The 27,324-nt window shown below is 29.6% G+C and overlaps 6 protein-coding genes across 11 annotated transcripts; 3 read left to right on the top strand and 3 right to left on the bottom strand.

The window, feature by feature from the left end:
* Positions 1–1,737: 1,737 nt before the first annotated feature.
* On the top strand, positions 1,738–9,925 carry LOC126838373 (serine/threonine-protein kinase Tao). 3 transcript variants are annotated; one of them, XM_050572757.1, is made up of 16 exons: positions 1,738–2,125; positions 3,561–3,939; positions 4,189–4,384; positions 4,453–4,605; positions 5,075–5,250; positions 5,322–5,484; positions 5,597–5,763; positions 6,876–7,061; positions 7,139–7,273; positions 7,417–7,598; positions 7,683–7,833; positions 7,988–8,227; positions 8,299–8,511; positions 8,649–8,831; positions 9,340–9,458; positions 9,526–9,925. In XM_050572757.1, the coding sequence occupies exons 2-16, from the start codon at positions 3,634–3,636 to the stop codon at positions 9,635–9,637; spliced, it is 2,682 nt and encodes an 893-aa protein (XP_050428714.1). In that variant the 5' UTR covers positions 1,738–2,125; positions 3,561–3,633; the 3' UTR covers positions 9,638–9,925. The 3 variants fall into 3 exon arrangements, with proteins under 3 accessions (XP_050428714.1, XP_050428696.1, XP_050428706.1); XM_050572739.1 differs by having other exon boundaries at positions 1,739–2,125; positions 5,576–5,763; positions 9,526–9,924; XM_050572749.1 differs by lacking the exon at positions 1,738–2,125 and adding an exon at positions 2,160–2,378 and having other exon boundaries at positions 5,576–5,763.
* Positions 9,926–10,185: 260 nt separating this feature from the next.
* LOC126838421 (RNA-binding protein NOB1) lies at positions 10,186–11,446 on the bottom strand. Its single transcript, XM_050572824.1, has one exon. The coding sequence runs from the start codon at positions 11,285–11,287 to the stop codon at positions 10,244–10,246; it is 1,044 nt and encodes a 347-aa protein (XP_050428781.1). The 5' UTR covers positions 11,288–11,446; the 3' UTR covers positions 10,186–10,243.
* Positions 11,447–12,705: 1,259 nt separating this feature from the next.
* Positions 12,706–15,893, top strand: LOC126838429 (nuclear transcription factor Y subunit alpha). 2 transcript variants are annotated; one of them, XM_050572841.1, is made up of 6 exons: positions 12,706–12,846; positions 14,175–14,390; positions 14,721–14,865; positions 14,951–15,072; positions 15,151–15,327; positions 15,398–15,893. In XM_050572841.1, the coding sequence occupies exons 2-6, from the start codon at positions 14,187–14,189 to the stop codon at positions 15,632–15,634; spliced, it is 885 nt and encodes a 294-aa protein (XP_050428798.1). In that variant the 5' UTR covers positions 12,706–12,846; positions 14,175–14,186; the 3' UTR covers positions 15,635–15,893. The 2 variants fall into 2 exon arrangements, with proteins under 2 accessions (XP_050428798.1, XP_050428791.1); XM_050572834.1 differs by lacking the exon at positions 12,706–12,846 and adding an exon at positions 12,898–13,188.
* On the bottom strand, positions 15,885–17,632 carry LOC126838443 (mitochondrial inner membrane protease subunit 1). The gene is made up of 3 exons (XM_050572854.1): positions 17,373–17,632; positions 16,265–16,459; positions 15,885–16,180 (listed from the first exon to the last, which is right to left on the bottom strand). Exons 1-3 carry the CDS (start codon positions 17,463–17,465, stop codon positions 16,034–16,036), a joined length of 435 nt encoding a protein of 144 aa, XP_050428811.1. The 5' UTR covers positions 17,466–17,632; the 3' UTR covers positions 15,885–16,033.
* A 436-nt stretch (positions 17,633–18,068) lies between these two features.
* On the top strand, positions 18,069–27,286 carry LOC126838393 (probable cysteine--tRNA ligase, mitochondrial). 3 transcript variants are annotated; one of them, XM_050572792.1, is made up of 11 exons: positions 18,069–18,251; positions 23,013–23,079; positions 23,799–23,947; positions 24,043–24,241; positions 24,962–25,095; positions 25,868–25,999; positions 26,095–26,228; positions 26,289–26,405; positions 26,737–26,835; positions 26,903–27,073; positions 27,165–27,286. In XM_050572792.1, exons 3-11 carry the CDS (start codon positions 23,809–23,811, stop codon positions 27,237–27,239), a joined length of 1,200 nt encoding a protein of 399 aa, XP_050428749.1. In that variant the 5' UTR covers positions 18,069–18,251; positions 23,013–23,079; positions 23,799–23,808; the 3' UTR covers positions 27,240–27,286. The 3 variants fall into 3 exon arrangements, with proteins under 3 accessions (XP_050428749.1, XP_050428741.1, XP_050428757.1); XM_050572784.1 differs by lacking the exon at positions 18,069–18,251 and adding an exon at positions 22,570–22,950 and having other exon boundaries at positions 23,013–23,159; XM_050572800.1 differs by lacking the exon at positions 18,069–18,251 and adding an exon at positions 22,915–22,950.
* On the bottom strand, positions 18,360–20,683 carry LOC126838386 (heat shock protein 68-like). Its single transcript, XM_050572771.1, has one exon. The coding sequence runs from the start codon at positions 20,513–20,515 to the stop codon at positions 18,596–18,598; it is 1,920 nt and encodes a 639-aa protein (XP_050428728.1). The 5' UTR covers positions 20,516–20,683; the 3' UTR covers positions 18,360–18,595.
* Positions 27,287–27,324: the final 38 nt, after the last annotated feature.

Genomic DNA, 27,324 nt, shown 5'->3' with positions numbered 1-27,324 from the left:
TTGCTTACAAACACTATTCACAAACGTTTTCTTGCAAGTCGCCCTACTCAGTTAAGTACCTACTACGATCAACATAACTTCATAATATTGTATTGTGATTGCACCGAACCAGAAATGATCAACATTGTGCAGTTTATGCGGTGATGGCGAATGGTGTTTGTTAATCAAATCATATTAGTAGTTCGCTAATTGTTGACGACGAATAAACAATGATTAGTAAAATAAAAATTAGTAAAAATAAAGACTTGAGCGTCCATGGTAGGGGATTTTTTTGTTTTTCGAGACCACATCAAATAGATGAAAAAAAAACAAATATATAATTCGCGTACAGTGAAAATGTATGTATTAACATTAACAGTAATAAAAGCTATTTAAAAAAAAAAAAACATTAACAGTACAGTACAACAAGATGGCATAAATTATTTTTGTCATGTTTTATTATTATTCTTTAGGCTGGACCCACGATATTCTCCAAATTACAGAACCGATTTTACTAAGACTACGCAAGGCGTACAAATAGGCAACACAACAATGATTACTATAAATAGAGTACAATTTTTTTATACTGCAATAAAATATTTATAAATTTATTAATTATTAATAAAATTTATTATTATTATTATATATTTATTATTTATTTAATAATATTTATTTATTTTATATATTTATTAATTATTAATTAATTATTTATTTATTAATATATATATAGATAGATACAATACATTATAAATGTGTATCAAGAGGATCTCTTGAATTCATATTTTTATTTATATGACCCACAGGCTACATGCTGACTTTACGTGCAAAAACAAGACTTAGCATTCCGTTAACATCTCTAAACATACCGATTACCGACATATGATATCATTAGTAAAACGATTAAGAATTATACTACCTAGTATACTTAGAAGTTTTTTTTTCACAGCTTAAAATGGAAAAAAATGTATTGAAACTTAAATTACGATTTAAATTATAAAATCATAAATTCTTGTATAAATATATATTCTTATATTAATTTATAAATTCTTGGAGGGTGCTCAATTCAAGCTAAGAAAATATTTTCTGTCTGAATTTTTAAAAACGTTGTACTGAGTAAGTAAGCGGCTGTTTTTTTTTATATGAAAATCAGTATAAATAAAGGATATAATAGTCTGATAAAAAAAAAGTTAACTGTCAATAAAGTATCCTCAATTCTATTCTAATAAATAAACAAAATAATAGAAGACGAAGTAAGTTTTGGTAAAAAATTGACTATGCTGAATGCCTTAAAAAAGTAGCATGTGTGGTATGAAGACTGTCTTGGTGTTAGAACTTATCTACCGGGCCGGAGCCAGTGCACAGTAGACATGACAGGTATTGCTTGCGTCAGAATTTCGTATGCAACGCATGCGAGCAGAACAAGTACAGCGAGCGTACGATGCAACAGGCATTAAAGCTCCGGCAACCGGTTTAGTATCGAAAACGCACAATATTTTTTAATCATCAATCCGGTCCAATCTCATTAGGCAGTCGTACTGGCCGCCGCGGCTTACCACGCGTCATCGACCCTCGGCCCTCGGGCCTCGTAGACCTACAGGCTACAGCAGCAACTCCAGGGCAGCTGCTCTTCTGAGTTTAGCGTTTGCTCACTTTGCGTCAATCACTGCGCGCGGTTATCAATTATAACTCTCTGGTCGGGCGATAATATTACATTGTAATCAAGTCGGCGGCAGCGGTGCGGAAATGTTGGCAACACTGAGCGATTTGCCCATTGACGAAAAAGTCGAGATCGATCGTGTTCGCTGTTCCATTTTTTTATTTATTAACAATTTTCACTCCTTTCATTTTTACCGTAATACCTACGTTAATTATTATTTTTTTTCGGACTGTTTATACCCGATTCACCTTATCTATTTGGCCGCCGTACGTGTGTTAGTTGATTGACGAGAACGGATGACGAATCGCATTTCAACGGAATCGGCTGTTCGGGGGAGAAACGCGAAATGCAATAAACCAACGACGACCGACCGTGTAATGAATTCCGCTTGTGTCGTTATCTAACGCGCTGGTGCATTAGTGTACTCTATTGATTTCGGGACAATGACGAAGAAGATAAAACATTGGATCGCCGTTGAAAATACCGCAAGTATGTGTTGTGTGTACGTTAGTTTGTTTCCGGTTGGAATGATGGAATACGCGCCAGCAACAACAGCATTTGTAGTGCCTACCCGGTTGTAATATTGTAATCTCCAAGTGTCGAACGTTGTAATCAACAATATTATATTATGTATATGTGTGTTTAAAATCTAAATCGGTTTGATTCCTTCGGTCGCTGTACCAGCTGCAGCTGCCCATATAAGATCCCAATATACTATGTTATTGATTTGAGTTCCCAAGGCGTATGTACTATTTGTGTTGCGTAGTGATTTACAGTGTTTTCTTAGTTTCCAAGCTATTTCGTAATGAATCAGTGTCACTTTGTTAAACAGACACCTATTGTTTGCCGGCCGTTTACTATACTTTGCTTACTCTACTACAAACGTCAAACAAAATTCTTAATAATATTATAGTAACGATTAATATTATCATTGTGGAGAACATAATATTTCATTTTTTTTCCTATTATTATTCAAACTATTGTGTTATCTTTTCACTATTCATATCGTAGTTACTAGACAAAGATAATTATTAATCTATCAAAAATGTTGGATTTCGACTGTGACGCATAATTTTCCTACACTAACAGAAAATATTATTCTGCTTTAAACGTGTTGAAAATAATTGCTATTGATATAGAGCACTGAGATAGCAATTTATTATTAAAAATTATTCAATTTTTCTATTCTTACATTAACTGTGATGTTTTTTAAAAATCATTGCTGATTGACATTATTAGAATGAGTGAGTTTTGTATTTGATTATGAATATAGTTTTTTTACAATCTTAGTAGTAGTATCTATTAATCTGAAACAATTAAATATTACATATCCTGCTGCATATTTATAAATAAATCAAAAAGTTAGTTTTCCCTGAAAAATTAGCATAATTGGTTTTAAGCAGGTATTTTGTTCTAACAGTTTAGTAAACTCAAAAATGTAAAAACAAATTATGTATTTGATTTTTAGAACTAATAATATATTCAAGCAGTCATACTATGAATTTACAATTAATTATTACTAGATAATATTATGTTCTATAAGAACATGTATGTATTATGCAGTACCTACACTAATTGAGTATGTAGAAACATAATCCTATACAATATTAATTGTTAATCAACTCACATTTATCTTTGCACATTAATCGTCAGCAACAACCTCGTAATTATAATTCTTATGAATCAATTGTTGTTTCATTAAAAGTACTAATATGGTACTATTGCCTAAAATCTTTAATAATAATATTTTATTAAAAGATTAAATTTAAATTTAATTAAAAACGAGCATCTAAATATCTAGGTAATGGAGATATTTTTGTAATATATTTATATGTACTTATATAACTTTTATGTTATGATAAGAAATAATAATAATAACATGTAATTTTGTTGCCAAATTAATATTTTAATATTTATTTTTCAGATAATTTGACATGTGAAAAATATCACTCGTCATACTTCTATTTTTGAAAAAGAGTCCAACCTAGCAAGTCAGGATGCCGGCTATTCCACGACCTGGAAGCTTAAAAGACCCTGAAATAGCTGAGCTATTTGATAAAGACGATCCAGATAAAATATTTGAGGATTTGCGAGAAATAGGCCATGGAAGCTTCGGCGCCGTGTACTATGCAAGATGTGTGTCAACCAAAGAGATCGTGGCCATTAAAAAAATGTCATACTTGGGCAAGCAAAGTATGGAAAAATGGCAAGATATATTAAAGGAAATACGATTCTTACAGCATCTAAGCCATCCAAACACGATAGAGTACAAAGGCTGTTTTTTACGTGACCATACTGCATGGGTATGAAACATCATATGAAAATAATGTATCTAATTTTCATTGCTGTGCTAATGAAAATTACTCATGGTATTTATTTGTCTATAATATGTAATAATTTGTCTATGCTTTTCTATGATAACTGAAGTTTCCTGTGTAATAAATAATTTATAAATGTTGACGAAAATAAGTCATTAGCACTGTTCTGATAGTAATTAATAATCATTTAAAATTAGAAGTCGTAATAATTGAAGTATTTTTTTTTAATTTCAGCTGGTAATGGAGTATTGTTTAGGTTCGGCTTCTGATATAATTGAAGTTCATAAAAGGCCGCTTATGGAAGAAGAAATTTCTGCAATTTGCGACGGTGTTTTAAGAGGACTCAACTATCTTCATTCCTTGGGTCGTATACATCGAGATGTTAAAGCCGGAAACATTCTTCTAACAGAAAATGGGACCGTAAAACTCGGTATATAGAATTTCAAAATAATTGTATGTAACATTATCATAAAATGTTTGTAATTTTACTGATTTTAGCCGATTTTGGTTCGGCTAGCACAAAATGTCCAGCTAATAGTTTTGTTGGTACGCCGTACTGGATGGCACCTGAAGTTATATTAGCTATGGACGAAGGACAATACGATGGCAAAGTTGATGTATGGTCCTTAGGTATAACATGCATTGAACTAGGTAAGTAATTGAAATTATAAAGTATGATTTTATTTTGAATTTTGATAAACAACACATTTAAAGTTAGATGATCTTTTTCGTCGTTAACATGCTAAAATTATTTTTATTATGATTGAAAACTATGCAAGTATACTAATGCAATTAGTAAAAATGAGTTTAAAAAAAATTCATATATAGTAATAATGGTTTTAAATTCTTAAAATCTGAATGAGAACAAAAAACGTATTTTCAAATTGCTTGAAATAAATCTATAAGATAAGAAAAATGATTGATACATTGTGAATTTTGAAAACATAAGTTAATCTTACATGTAATTTATCTCCTGGTTTTGGATATTATGATTGAAAAAAATATTACTGCAAGTGTCATAATGGCACTTGCGTCCTCTTGTTGTGAATGTGTCGAAAGAAAGACTCTTTATAATAAACATTTAATTGATTTTAATCTATTAACAATTTTTTTTTTTTAGCCGAAAGAAAACCTCCATACTTCAATATGAATGCTATGAGTGCTCTTTATCATATAGCTCAAAATGATACACCCTCGCTTCAGTCATCAGAATGGACTGACACATTTTGTCACTTTGTCGAATTGTGTCTTCAAAAGAATCCTTCCGATCGGCCGTCTTCGACAAAGCTATTAACAGTAATTATTAATTGATATATCTATAGAAACTTCATTATATTATTTATTTAACTATTTGAATTTCATTTTAGCATCAATTTCTAGTTCGTCCAAGATCACCTCACGTTCTTATTGATCTTATTCAACGAACCAAAGCCGCTGTTCGAGATTTGGATAATCTGAACTACAGGAAGATGAAAAAAATCCTGATGATCGATTCATTTGAAAGTGAGAGCACTGTAGGCGATACCGACGGTAAATATGCTCAAAGTGATTTTGTTGTTTCGTGTTAAACCTAACCGAAACAACAAATTAATTTTTGTTTTTTATAACAATTTAATGCCAGACACGGCTGATGAACAAACAGGAGGCGAGAGCAGCAAAAGTAACAGTATAACTTCTGAGCATTCAATACAGTCAATAGGTGTCAGCGCTTCATCGCACAGCAGTTCCACTAATAGTACGCCGAATATGAACGAAATAACTAATATGAGCACAAATGATCATTATTCAACGGCTAGAAATCGTCACAAAGTATTATTGATTTTTTTTTTTATACATTTAATAAAATAATCATTTAGTTTTGTGGTTTCAATAGGCTAGACAAAAATTATATTTTCTTATAATAATACAAACAATTTTGTACAATAAACTTACATTACGGTGTCCTGACAATTTAGCTTGCACAATTCCTCACATGCCAGTTCACAGTGCACAGATAATGTAGTGCGTGTAAATTTTACTTGAGGGATTACATTTTTTATTTTTGGTAATCCAAGTAGTATAGACATCCATAGTAGGTTGCATGGTATTAATTTAATGTTTAATTAGTTTTAAAATTTAGTAGTTCTTTTTACGTGAAATAGTGGCCTTTGAGTCAGTTTAATGGTCGACTTTTCGTGTAATTTAGGATAACAATTTTGTCAATACATACATTAATGAACACAATTTATAAAATTCAACCCTCTCGGTCATTACCTTCTAGTGGTAAGACTAATTTGTTTTTACTTTGGTTATCACAAAATATTTGAAGTATAGACCAGTGCAATCAACATCAAAACATTGTACCGGTATTTCCCACAAATAATGTGGCAAATTTGATATCATAAAATTGTTTTATATATATCTACATGAAAAGAAAACCCATTTTAGATATTATTCTGAACAAAAATCGCCATTATGATCAATAACAATTTGTGACCGAAAATTTTTAATTCTAAAATTATCAATTTTTAACTACTCAACCTTTAGATATCTTTACTAATTAGAAATTACTTATAATATTACAACTTTTTCATAGTACTTTTGATTATACATTATTTTTTTTTTTTAATTATTAGCTTTGAGATGATCTACTAAATTAATTAGTTAAAAAAAAAACTATAAGCACAGTGTTGTTTTAGATACATTTTTAATTGTACCTTGTAATATAAGGGGTCTACAATTAGATTTCAAAAAAATATATAAGTAATACGATAACGTCTTTTAAAATATTCTTTAAAATTAAATATTTAAAAGAAAAATGTTACTATTTTGATAACATTAGATTTAATTTATCAAGTTTTATTTTCTTTTGTTATCTAACAAAAAACCTTGTGTACATTCCATGCTATTGTATTTTATCTAATTTGTATTATTCATTTTAGCAATCTAGTAATAATTCAATTGTCTCAAACGACCATCCACCTGTCGGTGCCCCGAATAATTTTGCTACGATTCGAACAACATCTATAGTGACAAAACAACAAAAAGAACATATGCAAGAAGAAATGCACGAACAAATGTCGGGTTATAAGAGAATGAGAAAAGAACATCAAAGTGCACTATTAAAGGTGAGCATGTTATTATAAAACACAATTTTAATTTATTTTATTGACTAACAATTTTTTTTTTTTTTTTACATTAATAGCTTGAAGATAGATGTAAATTAGAAATGGAAAGTCATAAACAGCTATTAGATAAAGAATATGAAACGCTGCTTCAACAGTTCAGCAAAGAATTAGAAAAATTGCAGATTAAACATCAACAGGAGTTAGAAAAAAAAGTAACATTTATAGTTAACTAACCTTTACTACATATTTTTATTTTTTGTTTCCAAAAAAATGTTTAAAAAGCAAAAATTAAAACTTTTTATGGAATTAAATTAAATAAATGATGTATTATTTATTAACAAAATTACTTATTTAGATGAAACAAAATGTCGCTGCCGAAAAGAAAATAATGAAAGAAATAACCAATCGACAAGAGGCCGACCGTAAGGCGTTTGACGCACAAAGAAAAAAAGAATATAAAACAAATAAAGAACGTTGGAAACGTGAATTATCACTAGACGAATCGACGCCGAAACGACAGAGAGACGCTGCATTACAGTAGGTTTAAATTAGTTATATATATATATAGCCAATTTATGTATATACATAAATGTATTTATAAATTTGTTAATTTATTAACAGAACTCAGAAAGAAAATATGAAACAAATGGAGGCTCAAGAGGAACACAGACTTATAAGAGGTCAAAAAGACTATCTGGAACTCGAAATTAGAAAATTCCGTAGAAAAAGGCTGAATCAGTTCCATTTGTTTGAGCAAGGATTACTTAGAGAAGTATGTCTTAAGTTAAATAACAAAATTTTAAGTCATATATATATATATATATATATATATTTAAAAAAACAATTTAAATTATTTTTACACTAAATTTAAAAATACAAGTCTTAACTTCTAACACCTTTATTCCCTTATGGTTTTGCGTTTTTAGGAACTCGGTAAACGACAGCAGCAACTAGAAACTGCTCATTCCATGTTATTGCGACATCATGAAGACACGAGAAACTTGGAAACAAGACAACAAAGAGCAGTTCATGCGTTGCGTGCCGACCAAGTTACCAGACAACACGAAACTGAGCTACAACACCAGCATGATTATTCGGCTCGTGCTCATCGAGATTTACGCAAAAGACATGCAATGCAATTGCGCCAGCAACCTAAAAGTCTTAAAGTAAATAGACGTACTAATATAATTAATATATTTTGAGTTTTAATAATAAAATTATAAATGTTGTTTTTTAGCAAAAAGAAATGCAAATTCGTAAACAATTTCGAGAAACTTGTAAGACTCAAACTAGACAGTACAAAGTACTTAAAGCTCAAGTTTTGGCAACAACAACCAAAGAAGAACAAAAAACTGTTATTAAAAAAATGAAAGAAGAACAACGACGAAAATTAGCGTTATTAGGAGAACAGTATGAACAGAGTATTTCTGAAATGTTGCAAAAACAATCCGTAAGTGTTTGGTTTTTAATAGAAATATAGTAAGGAAGAAAAAACCGACATTGTAACCTTATTACTTATTACCTTGTCGGCTTAACATCGAAGACATCATTTTTGCCCGTTGATGTATAAAATGTTCTTGTTTTTAGATTCGTTTGGATGAATCCCAAGAAGTGGAATGCCATGTACTCAAAGAACGTTTGAGATATGAATTGGAAATTCTAATAGCATATCAGTCTAAAAATAAAATGCAAGCTGATGCGCAGAGAAACCGTGAGAAAAAAGAACTAGAAGATCGTATATCAGTTCGGAGATCATTGCTAGAACAAAAGGTACAAATAATAATTTCTTTTAAAATTAATGAAAATTCTTTCAAAAATATAACTTATATTTATATAAACAAATCTTTAATAAAATATTCTGTGTGGCGTAAATAGCACTTGAGCATAAATTGAAGTCAATTTTTATTGACAAAGTAATAAATTATTTTAAATTTATTTAAGCACACTTTTATTTGAATATTTAAAATAATTTGTCTTAGTAACTATTAATTTTTATTTTATTATTTAAATAATTGTATTATTTTATTTTTATTCAAATGGCTTATTAATTACTTAGAGTTGAAAATAAAAAATGTCTTTAGATAATTTTTAATTTTAGAGAAGAACATATTTATTTCTAATAACTATATGATTCTTTTTTTCAATAAAGAAGAATTTAAATAATGCCGATATTTATATTTATTTAAGATACACAAAATATTAAATTTAATGCTATTGTCAAATTTCTAAGTTTTTCCGGGGAACTTAAAATGTTTATTATTTACTGTTGTATTTTTAGATGGAAATGGAAACTGCACAGTTTCTTCAAGAACGAGGAGAACGTATTCGGCTTCTTCGAGAAAAGCAAGAACGTGAATTAGAACAATTTGATGAAGAATCCGCTCGTTTGGGTTTTAGGTTAGTGATTATATTTTTAATTGTTTATGTATGTATGTATTAATTAAAATGTTACTATTATTTTTAGTGCTCTAGCGATCGCAGAAGCCTCGGCGCTGGAAGGGGACAGTTTATCTGGCAGTGTGCTAAGTTTAGCGCGTAGCAATAGTACTAACTCATTTCCAGATGGAAATCTATAGCTGACACGTAATGTTGTAAATAGTGATATTACCATCAGCCTTTATAACAGCTTTTTTTAATGTTTACACATATCAAAAATAGACAAATTTTTGTTAATTTTAATTTTGTTCTACTTAATTTTTTTTTTACCCAGTATTAGAATCCTCGAAATAACAGATTTGAACTTAACATCATTATTAGAAAACAAATTAATAAATATAGTATTGTTGTATTATATCATAACATATTTGTACATTTTTTATTATTATTATTATTATTATTATTATTACTACCACCACTATTTACCTATCTATAATCCTTTTAATATACATTTCATAGACAATGTTAATTTTGTATTAATTAAATATAACAATAAATGTGAACAAAGGATTTATTATTATTATATATAATAGTAAGTTGTAATGTGTTTATTTTGTATATATAAATATTATAATATACAAATTTGTAATGTCTTTAATTATTCTACAATTGTCCCAACTAATTTACATCTTATTTCAGTTTTTTTAAATAGAATATTTTTGGTATACAAATAAACAAACATTAACAATACTAAGTTAAATATTTAATATATTTATTTAAGATCTTATGTTAAAAACAGATTTTAGTTACTTTTTACATTTTTTGTTTGCTTCGTTAGGATTTCTTTTCATCCATTGCTTTTGAACAGAACCTTTGAAGCCTAACATTGCAGATTTGGAATATACGTCTCTAGTAGCAAATGGAGATAGCCTAGCTGTATAATCTGGATCTAAAGCGTTAGTTTTCGTTTTAGCTAGTCTTGATGGTCGTTGATGTGGCATTGGCTGATCTTCGACAAGTCTTGGATTCACCGCATGCTTTCCGCCTTGTGGCTTAGGCAATGAATATTTTCTACCTTTTATATTTATAGGTCGTTTTCCATTGATGTAAATGCATTGTTTCCCATTTTCATCTATATATACTGCTACACGCTTCAAACTTTTGTTTCCACATTTCGGACAAAACATGCGGGTCATATTTGAGGTGAGCGTAAAACACCCGTAGCAGCGCCGTATATACGTTCTGACTTCCTTGATTATCCGACCATCAAAAGAAACTATAGCAAGACCAATCTGCTTGAGAACATTTTGCATTGCATAATCGGTAGTTATGCAGCCGACTTTAGAAATTTCTTCGTTGATAGAATTGTCATCATTGTTTATATCTTTTATATTATCTTCTGTTATCCACCCTTCGTCGTCCAAGTCCAGTTCTGAAATGTCGTTACAGAGTTCATCTGGGTCATAAAAACCAATCAATTTATTATCGTTTGAGGCTGGCTTGTCGAACACAACAGATTTGGAATCGGGTTCATCTTTTAAACCATCGACGCCATAATTCTCTTTATGTATTTGAAAAGTCAATGCGATTACTTTTATATCGGTGACTGAGAGATTGGGAAAGTCACCAGTTTTCTTGGAAAAATCAATTACAAACTGAATATTTTCAGGAAAAACTGTAGAAATATTTAGACTGTATGGTAATACGGACAAGTCAGTTTTCTGCCGTTTATTTGTCACTTCATTTACTACTTCTTGTATTGTATAGATATTTGTGCCGAAGTCTTGCAAAGGCGCTTTATCGATAAATCCAGCTGTATCAACTATCAAATGTTCGATTTTATCTTTCATGTTGATTTAAGCAATCAACAATAATAAGCGCAACACTTTATATAAAACTAAAATTTAATTTTAAAAATTATTAAATTAAACTTTTAAATTCGGACAACTAACACGTGTATATAAGTTTAAACAATTTCTAGAAATCACAACAACAGTCAACAGCTAATGAGATAAGATTAGAGCTAGATAAGAATTGGATTTTTTATGACTATGTGTATACACTATACAGTATGCAGCTGTACTCTGTAATATTAACAGCTGTTAATCTCTTATCAGTAATCATTTATGAACTATCGTCACAGAATAGATGCTATCGTTATTACTCATTATATTTTGTTGTTATTAGATAATAGATTATCAATGGCTATATAGACATATTACACATATTATTATATCCTGTCACCTGTGGTTTGTTTTAAAATTTAAGTAACGACATAAACGACTAACGAATGATCAAAACCATAGACATAATAGATATATTATGTCAGGATCAAAACGTATGATGAAGAATGTATACTGATACTATTAATTATTATTTCTAATATTTAATAATACTCAAGACGATAAAAACGTTATTTAATCATTTGTATATTTATATATTAAAAATTAGAATTCATTGTATAGATTACATTTGTATTTAATATTAAATAAAATATTCGTATATTGAACTATGGTTGTTATTTGTAACAATACAAATAAAAAAGTAAAAAAAATGACTAAAAGTATTTGTAACTTTAATCGGATTTTTTTAGTTTTTAGTTTGTATCTAATTCTAAGTATTATCGGCCACTACTGGGTTCTCCTAACAGTAAGTTTTTTAAATTGAGGTATTTTCTTAACCATTATTTCTCAAAAATGTAATACAATGTCAATTTTTTTTTCTAATTAGCTGTATCCAAATATAAGAATTTTGGCTGTCATAGATTCAAATCTGATATTGGTGATCATAAAGCAATACAAGTAAAGTCAACATTAAAAAAATTGATAATAATAAGTTCTACGGCATTGCTATTTCATTAACAGCACTTGTAGGATATGGATTGTATTTATTGAGTTACCTATCTGTTTGTTGTTAAAATTAAATTATCTTCTTGTAGCTCGTAATTTATACATTTCTACTCTGATATTTCAGTTTATGAAGATGATGACTTAATTACCAATGTAAATAAAGATGACCCTTTTATAATTCAGATGTATAAAAAGTTGTGTTATAGGATTCAATTTTATCATGAGGTATTGCTATATTATATATTAAATCTATTATTTAAACATAACTATTAATAATCTTTAATATCTAAATTCTAAGATTAGGTAAGTATATTATATTATTGTTTTGTTGAAAACTTGAATAATTATCATTCCGATCCGAAGTTGGATACACTGTAATGTGTACATTGTGCGGTGTTCCGGTAAAACGGACGCACTGTACCATCGACCGTTCCGTGTGTTGTGGATTGGTTGGTCAGCGGTAAGAGCCAAGCCAATTCGCTCGTTGACGTTTACGCTGTCTCATTGGCGACCAGAATTTCGGCCAATCATCGGAAATAATCTCTAAAGTGATATCCAATGTAAGTTCGCCTTTAAATTCACAAAATTTTTATCCGCTTATACAATATACGCCTCGACGCTTTGCAATTGCCTCTGCGATAGCTTATATTATACACATATATATATTCTGTACCACACGAGCCAAAACGGTCCATGTCAGTATTGCACTTGAGTCAAGTAGCTACTAAGTACTAACTTGACCTCGGCTCGATGTAGACCGTTGACGGTTCCTCTTTGTTGAAACTACTTGCTGTGGTCGTAGTAATTTTTTTAAGTTTTCGCATACAAAACAAAAAAAGTATGGATAACGCTCCGACAGTTGGTTTTCATTTTGCTAATCAGATTTCACTAAAACTTACAGCGTAAGTAAATGGTTATAAAAGAAAACCCAATACATTTTCGACACGTTCTTTTCCGCTACAAAAATGAGCCAATTAAATATTAAGTCAGGGTGTCTTAACAGAATATTTTCATCCGTACATTTCAAACTCGACCAAACTACTTGCAAGCAAAAATTAACTTGCGATTCACCTTACATATTAATTTCTTTCCCACAAAGTTTAGTACCTAAACAATTTGAAAAGCATTTCTATCAGAATAAACAGGTTGTTTTTTGGAATAAATCATTGATTATTAATCTCCTCATCCAATCTCTCCATACTTTTTATTTATGCTGCTTCGATTTTAACCTAATATTAATATATTACAGAAGCTTTTTTTAACATCACCTCTACTCACTATTACTTTTCAGTAATATCCGACTTAGTTGTAACTCGTTTCTTCATTGTCCTAAATCTCTCCTTTATGTTCACCTTACACTCCCAACTACATGGTGGTCGGCCACCCTAGTCGTACACCTCCATAGAGCTCGATCTTCTACATCTTGTTCAATCATCCCAGCTGTCTTCATTCTTCTAAATCTAATCTCTTAAATCTTTACCATTCTTATTTTCAACGTTTCATGTAAAAAATTTAAAAAAAAAAGAATTGTTTTTTCTTCATCAAACAAAATTTTACTAATCAGGAGTACCTAAATCATTTATGATCTTATTTAACTGTCTATATCTAATAAATATCCAATGTTATAGGTACGTAGTTTGAAAATCTTTCAGCTATGATAGTTTGTACAGTATTTTCTAATAACTGAAATCAATTAATTGTGAATACAAAACAAAACAAATAACCATCATATTGCCTCAGTATCATGTTCATAAACTAAAATGATTAAAATATTGGATCAACAATTGTAGAAAGAAAATAAAATGTTGCTTTTTGGCAATAAGATTACCTATATTTATTTTTGACAAGTTAATACACATCGCTTAATAAACATTATTTGTTTTATTAGCGCTAATAATCCATGGAGCAACAAATTACTACAGACGGAGGCGGTAATGCAAGTCACATGACAGTTGTGCAAGCTATTCCGTCCTCTAACAATCAAGTACAAGTTGTACAGGCCGGACAAGTATTACAGGGTGCAAACGGACAGCAAATAGTTGTTCATGCTGTTCCTCAAAATAACGGAAATCAACAATTACAACTACTGCAGTTACCCGTACAGGTATATAAATTATTCTAAGTAAAAAAATGTGCCAAAGTTTGTTCTTCAAATTAGAAGGAAACAATTTTTTAATTATTATACTTATCTTCTTAAATAAGGCAATCTATAACTTTTCCCACAGAGAAGTCTAAATACCACTTGTGTAACTAGTTGGCAAGTTGGAAAAATGAGACTTTGGGGTCCTCAAGAGGTACCCAAGACTTGTAACCTCCCCAATCCTATTGTGTGGCTTTATTATTCACATTCCTTTATTCATACAGTCACAATTATTATAATTTTACTAGTAACATTTATTCATATTTATGCTGTATGCATTATATTTTATTGTAGAATACCAATAATAGCCCACTCGTCATACAACAACAGACCCAAGCACAACTTATTCAGACACCCGATGGACAAACCTTCATATATCAACCCGTACAAGTTGATAACACACAAGCTATTGCTCAGTCGCAACCACAACAACCGACACGTGTGTAGTAGTTCTTTTGCTATAATAAATTAATGTACACTTTATTTGCAATATTTATTATAATAAATAATATTGTTGTTTATAGTGCTAAATATAAATGGAAATATTGTACAATTGGCTAGTGCCCCTACTAGCAATTCTCCGAACATAACCCCAACGACGTCAGCTATCCCACAGGGTGTTCAACAAAATCAAAATATTGTTATGGTAATCATTGTGAACGAGAAAATTGTATTATTTATATTAAAATCTTATTATACATTTATTTGATTTTGATGGTTTTAGATGGTTCCAAATAATACCAGTAACAATAACAGTCAGTTTCAACGGTTACCTACAACAACGGAATTTCTTGAAGAAGAACCATTGTATGTAAATGCTAAACAGTACAAACGAATTCTAAAAAGAAGACAAGCGCGAGCGAAACTAGAAGCCGAAGGGAAAATACCCAAAACTAGACAAGTAAGAACCATCAAAAGCCCTTTATTTTGTAGACAAATACTCTAAAACTAACAGTTTGATTTATGTTTAGAAATACCTTTATGAGTCGCGTCACAAACACGCCATGAATCGAATTCGCGGCGAAGGTGGCAGGTTTCATTCAGGTTCTCTAAAGAGAATGAATATGTCTAGTAGCAAAAACTTACAAAATGACGACTGTAACATACGAATGGACAATCACAGTTACCACGTAACTATTAAAAGACAAATCGAAGAAGAACAAACTTTACAAACTCACAACGGTTTAGTTTATAGTATAAGTGGCTGATAAGAAATTAAAATCTCCCAGAAAACTTTTTGACACTTCTTTGTGAAACCAAAGCGCTTCACTGTTAAATTTAACTTCTCGATGTGTTAATCAATATCTTTAAGTTTCCTTTTTTTTTCTAGTAAATAGTGTTCACCCAATGATGACTGTTTAATAGTTCATTAAATCATAATGGGTTTTTTTTCTATACTAAATTAAGTTTAAATTGTAAATTAGTTAATAAGTGAAATATGTGTAAATACAATTTGTATATTATCAATTATAGAGGCAACAGTTATTTTTTCATAAAGTTTTTAAGACCTATTGTAATATACCAAACATCACTATATTGTAACATAGTAATAACAGTACAATTATTTTCTAAACCAATTTTTTCATAATAATCGTTTCGAGAATATATCAAACTCTTAACGTAAAGTTTGACAAAGGCCAAATTCGGCACAAAACTCGACCACATATCAAACCTTTTGGAACTGGACCATAGTGCCAAGAATCTAAAGAATTGTTTTTATTATCTCCTTCCAACCACACTGAACCTTTAGGAACCTGTACATAAATAATAAATGGTCAAATACTAGTTTAAGATGTTAAGCAATTTGATGTCTTCAGAATTACATTAAAAAAACATACCGTCCGATACCTCATGCCTCTTCTGACAGTCTGCCCATCCATAGCTTGTATTCTTTTTACAACTAGCTTATTCTCGTTTGGTGACTTGGCTAATATCATATCACCTTTATCGACATTGTTAAAAACTTTTGAAAATCGTTGAATAATTACTATATCTCCTGACTGAATGGAAGGTTCCATCGATTCTCCTGAACACTAAGAAAAATAATTATTCGTTTATCTAACTTAACATCTATTATAGGCTCAGGTGTAGCAATAATATTTATAGCTTTTATTATTTGTATAAAAATATTCAAAATAATTTGGCACGCCTATATAATAAATAATATTTATCGCCGCCCGGTAGAACAATGACACAACTGCAAAATTTGGTAAAATGAACTAAATGCTTCAATGTGTTTAGATATAGAGAATGCATGAGGTAGAAAAAACGACATAACTGTAGTTGTAAAAAAAAACCCTGATTCTCATTCCATTAAAATTACATCTTATAACATTTTAGTAAAAATAAATTGGGTTTTTTGGTTCTCCTTTACAACTTCAATTATTGCAGTGTGTCATTGTTCTACCGGGGCGGCGATATATAAAAAAAACCAGAACAGTGGGATGTGAGAAGCCACAAATCTTAAGGAACTATAGCCTAGTAATAAAATAACTATCAAACACTTTCATGTGATGTTGCGGATCGTAAAAACTATTTGACTTTTTTTTTTTTTTAAAGTTATAACACGCTGTAATTGTAGGTTGAAAATGATTGTACATTTTTACAGGGATTTAGGGGTAAACTTTTAATTATTTTTGGCCTTTAAAAATACTTTTTAGGATTGATTTTTTCATGTTTTTAATTCAGATCGATAGAATTGTTACATGATAAAATTGATAGAGCGGTTCACAAGATCAAGTTTTGTCTTTAATGTAATACATTTTAGATTGAGCTATTTTATATTTCATCAAAAAAACCACACTACTTAAGTTCCTTACTTGACTTTATTTTATTTTAAGCCTAATGTAGAAAAAAATATATAACCGTTTGAACTTGAACATCAAAAACATTTGCCTAAAAATTGATACAAATCTTACAAGCTAGGAAATGTCAACAAACACCTACTATAACGACGTCGACTACATGTTCGGTTACACAGTGAAAAACACAATAGTACTTGAAACAATTAAAAACTGTGTTACTAGCTTTTTGAAGCATCTGCCCTACTACAAAACTTGATAAAAATAATAAAAGTAATAACAAGCATAACCGTTTACTGTAATGCTACTATTAACATTACATCGACAAACTTTTTATTTTAAATTAATTTTAACAAATTATAAAAAATTAAAAACGTTAGAAATATGTTTTTCTCATAAATAATTAATTAACCGCTGATAACGAGTAAGAAGGGTTTGTTTTTTGTGATAACTGTTATCAAAATTGAAATAATTCAAATAATAACAAAGTACAAACAGGCTAAAGATTTATTCACGTCATGACTTTAGACTTATAAGATGTTTTTAATTTAAAAAATTTGCAATTGTTGATATAAATCTTATTAAGTATCGCATCCTTGATATAAGTGATATCATTAATAAATAATGAAACAAGAAACAAATATAATTCATTGTAAGCATTGAAGTTTCTGTGCTATACTGCTACGCGAGTAAGCTAAAATAAAATAAGCGAATACCATAGATATATGAATATTATGTATTTATTTGTTCATATAATCTGTGCTAATACACTATTGTTAGACTATAAGAATGCTGGATCATACTTTTATAATTAAATGATAAAAAATAGTGATATCACTTTCAATAAAACACTTAAATTCTGTTAGTTTTATATAGATGGCGAACTGTGTGAAATGTATTATGTATTAATAGTTTTTTAACCTCCAGCATATTTTGGTTCTATAATCAGATCAGACACAGCGTCCAACTTAAAGTGCTCAACGTGCTAATGAAACGGGCCCTTACTTGAGTATGAGAGCTTTGTGTGAGTCTTAATAATATTAGTACTAATAAAAACGCTTAAAATAAAAAATAAGTGGCCAAAACTAAAAATAATTTTAAGCTCGTGCCAATAAATAAGACTTTTGGATAATTAAAATGTATCATAATATATTTTATTAAATAAAAATCAGTCTATGCTTTAATACATTTACAAATAAAATATAGATAACAACAATTTACTACTTCCTTTTACATTTCACAATTTTAAAATAAGTTTAATTACAATTAGGAATATGTTTATATGTAGTACAGTACATTACATTATGATGGCATAGCTTAACACTACGAGAGGTATACAAATATATTTTAAGCATACTTTGTACAAATTTAATCTATTTCTTCAACAGTAGGTCCTCGGGATTGAGCTTCAGGAAAACTACCGCTGCCTGGCATCTGTGCTCCACCTGCTTGTCCTCCATGCATTTTCATCATTAATGCAGAGCACTTACTTTGTATTTCCTTTAGTTTGTACTCGTACTCCTCTTTTTCGGCCAACTGATTGCTATCCAACCATTGTATTACGGTATCACATTCTTGTTTAGCTGTGTTCTTTTCTGACTCGTTGAGTTTGTCCCCAGCACCATCCAATGCTTGTTTCACACCAAATACATAGCTTTCCAATTGGTTTTTAGCAGCAATTTTAACCTTTTGTTTTTCATCTTCTTCTTTGTAACGCTCAGCTTCATTTAGCATACGATCAATTTCAGCTTGAGATAGCCGGCCTTTGTCGTTTTTAATAACAATATTTTTTGAAAGACCAGAACTGTTGTCTTTAGCCGAAACGTTCAGAATGCCATTAGCATCCAAATCGAAAGTCACATCAATTTTGGGTACACCTCTAGGTGCTGGAGGTATACCGGTCAGATCAAAAGTTCCTAACAGGTTATTGTCCTTGGTCATTGCTCTCTCTCCTTCAAATACTTGTATAGTGACTGCTGGTTGATTATCCGAATAAGTAGTGAATGTCTGTGTTTGTTTGCATGGAATTGTACAATTTCTCTCGACAATTTTAGTCATAACACCGCCAGCTGTTTCAATTCCCAGCGATAGCGGAGTAACGTCGACAAGTAAGACGTCTTGTATTGCAGAACTGGTGTCTCCACTAAGAATGGCGGCTTGAACAGCAGCACCATATGCTACTGCCTCATCAGGATTGATAGAAAGGTTAAGTGACTTACCACAGAAGTAGTTTTGTAGTAGATTCTGTATTTTAGGTATTCTCGTAGATCCACCAACCAATACTACATCGTGTATGGCTCCCTTGTCCATTTTAGCGTCTGCCAATGCTTTTTCCACGGGTTGAAGCGTAGATCTGAACAGGTCAGCACACAGTTCTTCAAAACGAGCGCGAGATACTCTTGTATAAAAATCAATACCTTCCATTAAGGCATCAATTTCAATTGTTGCTTCCGAACTTGATGATAAGGTCCGCTTGGCTCTTTCAGCAGCTGTTCTTAGGCGTCTCAGAGCTCTTGGATTGCTCTTCACGTCCTTTTTGAATTTTCTCTTAAACTCTTCAGCCAAATGTGATACTAATCTGTTATCGAAATCTTCTCCTCCCAGATGAGTATCACCAGCAGTAGATTTTACTTCAAATATAGAACCCTCGTCAATTTGAAGTATGGAAACATCAAATGTACCGCCGCCTAAGTCGAATATCAGAACGTTTTTTTCACCCTTTAGATTTTTGTCCAGACCGTAAGCCAAAGCAGCAGCTGTGGGCTCATTTATGATTCTCATAACGTTCAAGCCAGCTATAATTCCAGCGTCCTTTGTGGCTTGCCTCTGCGAGTCATTGAAGTATGCGGGTACTGTGATTACTGCATCAGTAACACTCTTACCCAGATACGCTTCAGAGATTTCTTTCATTTTTGTCAACACCATCGAACTGATCTCTTCTGGGGCAAATACTTTTTGCTCACCTTTGAATTCCACTTGGATTTTTGGTTTTCCACAATCGTTGACCACTTTGAAAGGCCAGTGCTTCATGTCCGCCTGTGTTTTCTCATCATCGAAACGCCGGCCTATTAAGCGTTTGGCATCAAACACAGTGTTGTTGGGGTTCATAGCCACTTGATTTTTGGCTCCGTCTCCAATCAAACGTTCGGTGTCCGTAAACGCCACATAACTTGGGGTAGTCCTGTTACCTTGGTCGTTGGCTATGATCTCCACCTTGCCGTTCTGCCATACTCCCACACAGGAGTAAGTCGTTCCTAGATCAATACCAATAGCCGTTTTGCCAACCATAATAGATGTTTAACACACTCACGAAAAAAAACAAAATAAGGAAGAAAATTTATATTAGTGAAATATTTAAAATTAAAATCATTCAAAAACTCGTTGAAAATCGCGGATTGTAATAACTGTGATCGCTTTGAACTCTAATTTCAAACTGTCTCCATGCGGGCTGCCGTTTGCGTTTATATAGTCCATAGAAAGTTCTAGAACGTTCGGCCACATTCGAGTGTTGTCGACGCCATAAATTCGACGCTCCCCTTCACTCCCAGTCCATTATATTATACCATTCGGGAGGCTATTTATATGTGATGATAAAGGTGATATAACACCCCCAACCTCCCCTAGGGTCCCCAAGGACTTTAGTTTATTACTTTATATTATTCAATCTATGTGTTAAATAAAAAACGCTTTTTGTTAACGAAGTTGTGGACGAAATGTCACATAAAAAAGAACATTTCATTATATTATTAGGTAGAATATTATATTTTATAAAAAAAATATAGCAACATAAATGTTTTAATAACTTTTTTCGCTAACTAACACCTTTTTTTTTTATTAAACGATACTTTATATTTTAGAAATTATCATATAGGTTTTAAATTTATACATGTTTTACTTTGTAAAAAAGTGTTAACGAAGGAAACAAAATAAACAGACTTTATTAAAAATCTACAAAAGTATATAACAATTTGAGTAATTTTTTATTCTCTTCTATAGTGTGCAGTCGAGTTATTGTTCTTTATTTATGGTGACCAGATATTTTTTCAGGGCTTCATTTTTACCAACAGTTTGACTTAAAGAATGCCGTAGATGATCGTTAATCTCGAGTAGTTTAACAACGTACTGATACAGTTTTTCATTGTTAGTCCTCAAAGATTTGTTTGCTTTTTCCAACTGCATTTTTTCTTCTTCCAAATTTTGTAACGCTTTGGTCATGGCAGAACAGAGTTCTGTGACGGTGTTAATATTTTCGTTGACTTTTTGAAAAGACATAGTACAAAAACTTTAATCAACTATTATTAAGCTACGTTAAACGTTTTGACAATGAAAACGTTTTTTTGAATAATTTGTTTTTTTTTTGATAAGCAAACTTAAAAATGGATACAAAATACACTTCTTCCTTTGAAATTTGAAAATAACAAACAATGTATATAAACAAACTGTTACCAGCTGTTATGCTTAAAACAAAAATACATGGTTCACCTTTTTTGGTCAGGCCACTTTATGAATCATGCCCTTAGCAAGATTTACATAGTGTAAATTTTATGCCCCTATGTAAATTGCGTAAGGAAGCCGAGGGAATTTTTTTTTGCATATCAACATTTTAGATGAAAATTGTAAATATGCCGCGATACCATTACTATACCAAAATAATATTTTATATGATTTTACAATAATAATATGTTAAAAAAATATGTTTATTTAGTCCGTAATGATGCATTTTGTTCATCTATAGTTCGCCTATTTGTTTAATATATCAATAAAAAATAATTGTTTTCTTTTTAAATTTACATTTTACACATTAGTGTAGGTGGTAACATTAAGTATAATATATATATATACAATATATATATATATATACACTCAATTGTAGTAGGTACCTAGTTGTACATTATTCTTGGCCTTTTCCTACCTGAGAGTTTAGTCTATGTAATTTAAAATTCCTAAATCCATGTCTAAACCATTAATTAAATAAAAATTGTATTTAATCAATGTCTAAATCCAAGATACTATTTTTACTCAGTAGTCAGTAGACCGATTTTATAAAATATGGGTTTAATCTACATTTTTCGTACTACAGTATTTCTGTTTCTTGTTTTTAAGTTGCGGGACAATTATAATATTTTATAATTTAGATTTAAATAGAATGAAATAAGATCTGTCAGCTGTGTAAAAAAATTAACGCAATGTACTGTGTACATGATTAAATAAATACTTATTAAAGTATATTCTAATTGCCGTGATAAAGTTTTGAACCGTTTGTTATTGCCGCTAATTTTTTATTATTGTCATGTTATCGTGTTTATGAAATGTGATAATAGAATTTAGAAATTGGAATTCGGATAACTACAATTTACTTCTTTAATAATTTTAAAAAGGATACTATTTATTTAGTATAATATATCTTAAATTAAATCGGAAAACCGTAAATTTTCGTTTGCGGGAAATAATATATTCTATTGCATGATTAATAATCTTGTTGAAAAAAAACAATTTCATTTGAATATGTTTAAAATGAATTGTTCCTCCGGTTTTACAAAAATGAACAGTTTAAATATTTTCAATAAGTTTATTGTAAAGCGTGCGTCTTCCTCCAATAAACCCAATGTCAGTGTATACAACTGGAAAACCAAAACTAAAGTGTTTTTAAAAAACAGTCGGATGTTAACTTGGTATATTTGTGGGCCAACTGTTTATGATTCAATGCATATTGGACACGCATGGTTTGCTGGCTTCTCCATACATAAAATAAAACTAAATTTTAATAATACTGTCTGTTTTACAGTTGCTATGTGAAATTTGATATTGTCAGGAGAATATTGGAAAATTATTTTCAAAGGACAGTTGTTCAAGTAATGAATATCACTGATATTGATGATAAAATAATAACAAAAGCAAAACGTTTAAATAAAGATCCATTTCAAGTAGCAAGGTTTTATCTTATTATATACTATTATATATAAAAAAAATATTATTTTTCACTTTTCTATTTTTAAAATTCTACGAATAATGAATGCAAGTAGACCTATACCTATAGAATGCTATACCTATACGATCAGTTATAATCAAGTAAACTAATAAAGTTTAAACTAATAAATGATTCCACAAGTTGTAATCACTTGTGGAATATTTAAATTGTGGTATTATTAAATTAAAATCTTATCCACATGTATAGTAAACTGGAAAACAAAACAATTATTTTGTGAAAAGACAATGTAGAAATCTGGTGTTGTATAAGTGCTCATTTGTTGGGTATATGCTATTCTTCAATAATAATTTTTCTTAGTAATAATCTTAAAATCTAAGTCTATGATTGGCCGATAGTATTTTTATTTGAACAGAGTTTTTGTCTTTTTATTTATTACAACATTCGAGTATTTTTCTGGTCAATGATTTAATGCTGTATGAACTTTACGTGTTCAACATTTCCATATGGAAACTTGTACGTAATAAACATTTTTGGGCTATTAACTTGACTAAAGCAATAGTAAATACCAAATTATAATATAAAAAAAATTAAAGTGTTAACTCTAATTGTTAATGTAAGATATTGTTTTTAATTATATTTTAGAGAATACGAAATGGAATTTGTACAAGATATGCATTTGTTAAATATAAAACAACCTGATATTTTAGCAAGAGTTACAGAATTTATTCCCGAGATTAAACATTTTATTCAAAATCTTATAGAAAAAGATTTGGCTTATAGTTCTGTTGACGGTAAGTTTTACATTTTTATTATTTGGCTTTTTTGGTTATTTGGCTATTGTAAAGTATGTACATGTTAATTTCTGTTGCATTTTTGGTGTTGTTAGGTTCAATATATTTTGACACGACCAAATATAATAAATATGGGAAATTTGTTAAAGTTCCTGATATAGTTTCAAATTCAATAAAAAAATCAAGTTTAGATTTTGCACTGTGGAAAGCCGCAAAACCAGGTGAACCATTTTGGGATTCTTGCTGGGGTCCTGGAAGGCCTGGATGGCACATTGAGTGCTCTGCTATTGCTAGGTATAAACAAATTTACATTTGATAATATCTTGCACTGTATCCTATTATGATAAATTATCATCATGAATTTATGATATCTTCTATCTGCATAAAAGCTTAAAAACTTTATAAAAATCTGGAAAACAATTTTTTTTTACATTAGAAATATTTTCTATATTTTTTTTAGGGCTTTAGGTATATATTTCAGTATGTCTTTTTAGGCACTCACATCTGGCATACTTATTCCCTATCCTATATAAAACACAGTGAAACAGAAATGTATTCATTTCTAAGACAACCCCAAACAAAAAGAAAAATAAGTTTAAAAAAAAAGTAGCTGTAAAATTTTAATATTGACACATTTAATTACAACTTAAGTCGAATGTAATATTATATTATACATATTTCTTTTTATAAATAAACATGATTTTTGATTGTATGTTTTATAGGGTTTAGAGCGTTGACTTGTTCCTTTACATATCATTACAAACTTGTTGGTCTCTCTACAAAATGTTTTGCCATCAAAAAATAATTTTTGTAAAAATGATGATTTATTCCATTTCTTCAATAAGTGATTCGATCAATAATTTTGATACATTACAGTTTACCAATTTGTACCCATTACAGTACCCCAACTTTACTTAAATAGTAATTGTATTAGTGTAACGAGAAATTTGCGTTACCACCCAACACTGAAAATATGTAATCTAAATATTGTAATCAATTTAAATGGTGTTCCAGTTATTACTTTGGGTCGAACGTAGATTTACACTCGGGTGGGATAGATCTATTATTTCCCCATCATGAAAATGAAGAAGCGCAATGCTGTGCCTATCATGACGTTGACAACTGGGTAGAAAACTGGATTTATACTGGTATTCATATCATTTGAAATATAACACGTAATCCAATATTTTAAAAACAATATACAATAAAATAATAAACGATAAATAAAAAACTCAATATTAAGCTATTGATCGTGCTGGGTTGATCCGGCTAAAATGCTTTAAACAAAAAAGATTTTTAACACTTTTCAAAAGGTTATGTTAATCATAATAATTTAATACTATTTGGCCTATTAAAAGAATAATAAGAATAACAAATTTGTATTCAGTTATTCTATTTAAATTTTTTTCAGGAACATTCTAGATTAAAACGTTTTGTTCAATGTTCAAGTTAATTTTTTTTAGCATGTGAAAGAGGTTAGACTATTATACCGAAAATGTAACTGAACAATATAAATAAAATATATAGTATTTTAATTAAATAAACAGGTGGCTGCAAAAGTTATTGAAAATTATAATCTTTTTTCGTTTAATGCAAAAAATGTAAATTTTGGATATCGTACATAATTAATTTAAAAATAGAAGTATTTAACTGACTTCTATTAACTATTTTTATATTAACAAAGCATTCAAATTATTTTATCTACAATATTATATTAAAAATACTATAAAAACCAATAAATTATTGCAATATTTATTATTTTACTTTATTTTTAAAATCGTATAACTTATTGACCAAAAAATATTTTAAACTAAAAAAAAAATACTTAAAAATTATTTTATATAATTTGCAGACAATAATTTGATAGCGTTTATAAAATAAGTAAAAAAGTTATAGATTTTATTTGTATTTTATTTTTAGGTCATTTACATTTAGGAGATAACGTTAAAATGTCGAAATCACTAAAAAACACAGTAAGTGTCAAAGAAGTCCTGAAAACATATACTGCTAACGAATTTCGTGTACTATGTTTACTTTCAAACTACAAAAACGGTAATTTAAAAATTAAAAGTTCTTTAAAAAGAAATTGATTTAACAATTTTTAATAAGTGTACATCAAAGATAAAATAATAAAATAATTTTTTTAGATGTGGAATTTAATGAACAATCCATGGAAATGGCTCGTAAAACACTAAACAAATTTGAGTCGTTTCTATTTAATTGCTCTAGTCATTTAAAAAATAAACAAAACGTACAAGCTCCCAAAACGTCTCTGCTACATGTTAGTTGTTTTGCAATATATATATAACTATGTATATTAAAAAAATGTTCATTGTTTTAGACTTTAACAGAAACTGAAAGTGAAGTTCTCAATAACTTAGCGGATAATTTTGATACTTCAAAAGCTTTGCAGTCGTTAATATGTTTAATGAATGCTTACAACAAATATTTTACCAAGGTAATAGTATATAATTTTCAGTGTATACTTTGTCAAATATTACTAATCATCGTACCAAGAAAATCAGTTTTTAAGGTATTGTTGAATTGAATTGGGATAAGATGATTTTGAAATTAAAACTCTTATTCAATATTTAAATTTACTTTTGAGAATAATTAATTTACAGTCACTTTGAACGTTAAATAGAATATTTTGGAAATAATATATTATATATTATGCTGTATAACAATAAAGAAATAAATAGGGTTTTTTTATTTTTATATTACCCATCAGCTATCTTGTATAATTCATCAATATTTATGTCTATAATTTGTATGTTTTCCATTTGTAGGATCAGCGTTTTGATTGTTCGTCATTAGAAGTGATGTTGGCTTCAAATATAGTGTCTAAAACTTTGGATAACCTCGGTGTTGATTTGGTTAAAACAAATGTAAAACATTATTAATTGTAAAATGGTTGAATAAAATTATAATGTACATTTTTTTCTTTTTTGGCAGGTCCTAGACAATAGTTGTAATATTGGTTTAGTCATAGATTTAATTGTCGACTTTAGAACAAATCTCAGGCAATTGGCGTTAAATTCCGGTTCTAGTTTAAACAAACAAGACGTATTAAAACTTTGTGATTTGTTGAGAAATGATATGTCTTCTGTGAATATTAAAATACAAGTATTATTTTTTATAATTAAAATGGTTAACAACTTAATAGTTAATACCATATGTAGACTGTAGTAACTGTGTTGAACTTTTATTGTCCTAGGATTCAAACAAATATTCTGTATGGACGTATTCCGAAGCGATTCCAAAGGAACTCCAAGAGTTAACTGAAAGCTAAAACCTTTATTTTATGTTATTAGTTTTTTTTTTTATAAATTTCTGTAAGTGAACAGTTTTAATAAATATATTTTTTATTGAAAAAA

The sequence above is a fragment of the Adelges cooleyi genome, unplaced genomic scaffold (assembly GCF_023614345.1).
Source record: "Adelges cooleyi isolate 19-005CV unplaced genomic scaffold, UGA_ACOO_1.1 ACOO_flye_CR_arks_rails_tigmint_CR_PRNA_108, whole genome shotgun sequence".
Classification (NCBI taxonomy): Eukaryota; Metazoa; Arthropoda; class Insecta; order Hemiptera; family Adelgidae; genus Adelges; species Adelges cooleyi.
The sequence above is the reverse complement of the archived record's forward strand: the minus strand, read 5'-3'. Positions and strand labels throughout refer to the sequence as shown.

What these genes read in the sequence shown, in the direction of transcription:
- LOC126838421 (XM_050572824.1), bottom strand. Translation starts at nt 11,287, where the DNA reads ATGAAAGATAAAATCGAACATTTGATAGTTGATACAGCTGGATTTATC.
- LOC126838429 (XM_050572841.1), top strand. Translation starts at nt 14,187, where the DNA reads ATGGAGCAACAAATTACTACAGACGGAGGCGGTAATGCAAGTCACATG. An exon ending in TACTGCAGTTACCCGTACAG is followed by an intron (nt 14,391 to 14,720) that starts GTATATAAATTA and finishes ATTTTATTGTAG; the next exon opens with AATACCAATAATAGCCCACT. An exon ending in GCAACCACAACAACCGACAC is followed by an intron (nt 14,866 to 14,950) that starts GTGTGTAGTAGT and finishes TGTTGTTTATAG; the next exon opens with TGCTAAATATAAATGGAAAT.
- LOC126838443 (XM_050572854.1), bottom strand. Translation starts at nt 17,465, where the DNA reads ATGCTTCAAAAAGCTAGTAACACAGTTTTTAATTGTTTCAAGTACTAT. An exon ending in ATGTAGTCGACGTCGTTATA is followed by an intron (nt 16,460 to 17,372) that starts GTAGGTGTTTGT and finishes TATTTTTCTTAG; the next exon opens with TGTTCAGGAGAATCGATGGA. An exon ending in GAGGCATGAGGTATCGGACG is followed by an intron (nt 16,181 to 16,264) that starts GTATGTTTTTTT and finishes ATTTATGTACAG; the next exon opens with GTTCCTAAAGGTTCAGTGTG.
- LOC126838386 (XM_050572771.1), bottom strand. Translation starts at nt 20,515, where the DNA reads ATGGTTGGCAAAACGGCTATTGGTATTGATCTAGGAACGACTTACTCC.
- LOC126838373 (XM_050572749.1), top strand. Translation starts at nt 3,634, where the DNA reads ATGCCGGCTATTCCACGACCTGGAAGCTTAAAAGACCCTGAAATAGCT. An exon ending in ATCAAAGTGCACTATTAAAG is followed by an intron (nt 7,062 to 7,138) that starts GTGAGCATGTTA and finishes TTACATTAATAG; the next exon opens with CTTGAAGATAGATGTAAATT. An exon ending in AAATGTTGCAAAAACAATCC is followed by an intron (nt 8,512 to 8,648) that starts GTAAGTGTTTGG and finishes TCTTGTTTTTAG; the next exon opens with ATTCGTTTGGATGAATCCCA.
- LOC126838393 (XM_050572784.1), top strand. Translation starts at nt 22,691, where the DNA reads ATGATTAATAATCTTGTTGAAAAAAAACAATTTCATTTGAATATGTTT. An exon ending in ACTTTCAAACTACAAAAACG is followed by an intron (nt 26,000 to 26,094) that starts GTAATTTAAAAA and finishes TAATTTTTTTAG; the next exon opens with ATGTGGAATTTAATGAACAA. An exon ending in ACAACAAATATTTTACCAAG is followed by an intron (nt 26,406 to 26,736) that starts GTAATAGTATAT and finishes TTCCATTTGTAG; the next exon opens with GATCAGCGTTTTGATTGTTC.